This window comes from Arachis ipaensis, chromosome B08, assembly GCF_000816755.2.
Source record: "Arachis ipaensis cultivar K30076 chromosome B08, Araip1.1, whole genome shotgun sequence".
Classification (NCBI taxonomy): domain Eukaryota; kingdom Viridiplantae; phylum Streptophyta; class Magnoliopsida; order Fabales; family Fabaceae; genus Arachis; species Arachis ipaensis.
The window spans coordinates 129,353,609-129,358,382 of NC_029792.2; the positions used below are offsets into that span (position 1 = coordinate 129,353,609).

General features: G+C 32.6%; 1 protein-coding gene across 2 annotated transcripts; it reads right to left on the reverse strand.

The window, feature by feature from the left end:
- Window positions 533-3,883, reverse strand: LOC107612057 (cycloeucalenol cycloisomerase). 2 transcript variants are annotated; one of them, XM_016313895.2, is made up of 8 exons: window positions 3,704-3,883; window positions 3,472-3,620; window positions 3,152-3,235; window positions 2,884-2,925; window positions 2,171-2,281; window positions 1,906-2,097; window positions 1,370-1,467; window positions 533-951 (listed from the first exon to the last, which is right to left on the reverse strand). In XM_016313895.2, exons 1-8 carry the CDS (start codon window positions 3,711-3,713, stop codon window positions 759-761), a joined length of 879 nt encoding a protein of 292 aa, XP_016169381.1. In that variant the 5' UTR covers window positions 3,714-3,883; the 3' UTR covers window positions 533-758. The 2 variants fall into 2 exon arrangements, with proteins under 2 accessions (XP_016169381.1, XP_020965877.1); XM_021110218.1 differs by having other exon boundaries at window positions 3,152-3,258.

Consider the following 4,774-nt stretch of genomic DNA (forward strand, 5'->3'; position numbering starts at 1 on the left):
TATATTATAATAAAATAATAAATTTTATAATAAATAAATAATCAAACTTGTTTAAAATAACATAATAAAAAAAATTATTACATGTCAAATATGCATCTCTATGCTTATATCTAATTGATAGCATGATTGATATATTTACTAATTAACTAGTAACTAGTAAACATTATATTTTTGTTAATTAAATATATGTAATCCATTTTAAATTAGAAAAAAGATAGTACAATCAACAATTTTTTTACAAAAAATATTTAAAAAAAACTTTCATTTTATATCATTATAAAAGAAATTACGTTTTGTGCTAGTAAAAATGGTAACCCTAGATATATAGCAGCCACATACTCTCCAAGTGACAATGGCTAATTCATTTGGGACATCAATTTTGAGGCATTGTGATTTGTGAACAACGTTTCATTGCTGGGTTCAACGGGTAATTTACCATATTTGTGTTTCAGCAACAAGAGTAAACCACATTCTTTCGAGGAGAACTAAGTTTCAAATTCTCCAAAATATATTTATTTGTTAAGAGAGCCTCTAAAGAACAACAAACAGGAACTAGATATATTAAGTTCAATTGTCACATACTACAAGTTCAACCGTGTTAAGTTCATGCATCAATACAAAACATTGGTGATGATCAAGCATTTGACAGTGCAAGCATTACAACAAGGATTTCCTCTGCAGACCATAATCTGTGTCTGGATTACATTACTATGTCATGGAATAATCGTTCCATTTCGTAGTTCAGTCGTGGTAGACTCTCATGTTAGATTGGCATGTCTTGAAAACCAGGGTAAACCGGATTGAGGACACTGTTTGGCATCTGGGATGGGAACAATAGGTCCCAAAAAGATGCGCCACAAGTCGAGTATTATCGTGACCAGCATCGCAGCGCCCAAAGCATCAACTGCAACTCTAGCCAAGTCCCATTTATCCCCAGGTTTCTCATCAATCCTGCATATTCACATGAATCACCATCAATGACAATAACATTAGTAGAACAACAAACTAAGTCTAGTCCCACTAAGTAGGTTGAGTTTAAGTTGTCTTAGGTCTAAGGACAGAAAATTAGACTAATTTTGTCTCGGACAGAAACATTTTGTCCATTTATCTATCTGTCTCGTTTTCAAAATAGCCTTGTGCCTTCCAATGTCTTTGTATTTCTGTCCTAAGATAGCTACCAAATAGGACATTATAGATCAGATGACATCATCGAGTCCGGTCATAATCACATTTACGTTCAATATTAAATCATTCACACATTTCCCTCTTTTTAATGGTATGGTATGCAAGTACTAATCTCCCAGGAAATAAAGGGGCATATATTTAAAGCAATGCAAACATAGAAAGAGCCAACTTGATTAAATCTTACCTTAGAAACATTGGAAAGCTTACGATCAAGTAGATTGCATAAAACAAAGATCCAACTTTGTACATAGAATCCCGATCCACAAATGAATAATAAGGGAACTGCATACAGCCAATACAAAACATCATTCTCAGACATGCATTCAGTATTTGAAGACCACGTGAACAACTATGAATAAAAGAATTCGCCAAGGCTATTTTACAAAGAGCATACAAAAATTTTGCAATAAAACAAAGAAACAGGCAAAATTGTATGCAGTACACATGGGGGCCATGGCTGAAATGAAGCACGCAAAATGTAAGCACCAAATGAAAATGTGGATTCCATACAAAAATGCATTGGAAGTTATTGTGAAGGTAAGACTTTGGAACTATTCATTCTTATAAATAAAATGTTAGAAGAATAACAGCAATGGATATCTAATGGCTTTGAACTTCAAACTCAATGACAGCAATGGATGATTAATATAAAAACCAATGCATGACTAAACAATGATTCTAATAATAAACAATTAGTAAATTGGTTTGTTCATAGCATACATTGGAAATAGCCAGTGTCTCCAGGTACGCGATAAAATAAGAAAGAGCAAGAATCCATGCTGCTTCAGTAGCCCATCGAATCGTTTCTGGCAAATCAGCAGTAAAATGTCGCAGACGACGTAGTGTCATGTTTGATGCAACATGGTAAAAGAGGAAGCAAACATGAGTGAGCAAGAACGTTGTGTGTGGTACCTGCCACCACCAAATAAAGAAATTCAGCATAGAGCCAGGACTCCCTAAGAGATCATTTCAAGGTCTTGCTTACATCGTTCATTCTCCATGATGGGAAAGTATAAGATGCACCGAGAACGGTGAAAAAATAATGAGTCCAGAAATAATTCCCAACATAACTGAAGAGTACAATCCAGAGGCTGGCCTGTCAGAATAAGGCATGTTCATGTTAGGCTGAAACTGATTAAAGATAAGTTATACAGTAAGGTTGGCCCAATAAATCAATAGTAAATTTCATAAGAACTATTCTTTTTCTTTCTCTTTTTTTCTTTTCTTTTTCATTTTCAGGGTACACATACAATCATAAAATAAGTAAAATCTTTGTGTATCATGGAACAAATAGATCTGAATATTCAAATAAAAGGAAACAGCCAAGTGCAAGGCCCTATATCAAGAAATGAGAAATTTGATCCAAGTCATCTCCCATTTCTTTTCTACATCTAGACTTGGAAGGTAAGAAATCAAGGGTACTAAGAAGCCCTACACACTTGACACTTCTTATCTGGAGGAAGTCATTTTGTTTCAGTAAAAAAATGACCTGAACGTGACAAATTTAAACAGTTGTTGGGGTCACACCTCCTTGAATCACTTTGTCTTAGTATGATGGATTCAAACTTGTTTCCGTTAAGTAACAAATACAAGACTAATGATAAGTTCACAGTAAAAAAAAGGTTATTATTAAACTGATGGCACAAGAGAGTCAACAAGCGCTGCACAACATTGGTAAGGATTTCGAAAAACACTCACCTTAACCCAATAGCGATCCTTCCAATGCAACTTTCTATCAGCCTGCAAAATTTTATATTATGGAAAACAAAATCACTCCACAATCATATAAAGTATCAGCCGGAAGATAAATTACATCTTGGATGCATCAGTATCAAATCAAATCACAAAGTGTGGCACTAACACACTGAACAAGTGAAACATGCACTTGTTTAGCCCACAAAATGTAGTTGAATGCAATATCCAAAATAAGGATTGCAATTAACACCATAAGATAATTTGAGTATACCTTACCAACTAGCAGCATTGGTATCAAGAATGAAGGAACAGCTGAGACCAATCCAAGAAGCAAATACTCCAACTCTGTGAAGTTCTGCCAAGTACCATGGTTTTCTTCTTCAATATCACACAAACTATATTTATATACACATACACCAGAATAGAAAAATAATAATAACCAAAATCATTCTTACAACGGAAAGTATCCAAATTTCAAATTCACTGCTTAAAACTCATCTAACACATTAATCTGACTGGATCAACATGTATACATCAATTCTTAAACAAAGAGAGCAATAGGAAGTTCGAAAATGGAAAGAGTAGGATTACCTCGTAGAGTTTGAGGGGAACAACAATGCCGAGACAGAGTGTGAGCCAGAACGGTGTGTACAAGAGAAAGAAGTGTTCTCCCCATCGTTTGCTTTCGTTCGGTGACAGCCACAAACTCGAAGAACAAGATGATGATGATGAATCTTTTCCTAAACAGAGAAAAGAGAGAGAGAGAGTGTGTATCAGATTAAATTATTAGGGATTGAGATGAGAAATGGAGGATCGTTCTTACCGTGAACCATTATGGATCTGTGTGGTTTGTTGCTTGTTGACTCTTCACACTTCACTCACTCTCCAGAATGACGATGAAGACGCTTCTCTCTACTAACTTGAGGTAACCGTAGCATGTCTTCAATTTGAGGATTTGGCTTCCATGGAAACACTTCTATTTTTTAGTATATAAAAAAATTAAAAATATAAAAAATTTAGTTAGTAGTAGTGATCATGGTCGGCTTGGTTCGAATTTAGGGTGAAATTATAACTAAACCATTTGAATTGTAATTGCTTTAATTTGGTTCGAATTTTCATAATGTATGTATCCGAACTAAATCAAATTAATTAAAAACGGATCAATTCAGTTCGGATAATTAGCTATCCGATGACACATAAATTCATAAAAAAATTTAAAAAATGAAATTTTTATTTTAAAAATTTTGTAAATACAATAAACATGTAAAATTCATAGAAATAATCTAAAAAAATTAAATGTTAAACACATTAAAAATTAAATACATTAAAATCTAAAATATTAAAAGATTAANNNNTTAAAAGACATAAATATTTTAAATTTTTATTATTTTTATTTAATTAACATGTGATTGAGTTCACAGTAAGGGTGTTTGCAAGGTCATCCGATCCGATCAATTAATTAAACTGCAATTTAGTTTGGTTTAATTTTTTTTATTGAACCATCCAAACCGAACTAAACCAAATCAATTGAAATCGGTTTGGTTTGGTTCAATTTGTTCAATTTTTCATTAATTTAAAAAAAGTCTAAAAATTGCAAGAACTATTAGCATTATAAAAAAATAGTAAAAGTGCTATAAAGGCCGTGACATTCATGACAAATTAGTGGAATTTATTTAGTAAAAAATCAAGTTCAATTAATCATGAAAATGAGCAAGAGTTTAGGGTCGAGAGTAGAATAAAATAGCTAAAAATAGTCTACAATAATACAATAGAATAACTAAGATAGTTCAAAGTTCAACAAATTAAAGGAAACATTGACATTGTGTAAGTATAGATTTGTACCATTATATTTTTCTTTTGTCCAATCCTCCAAATTATGTATATCATATATTCC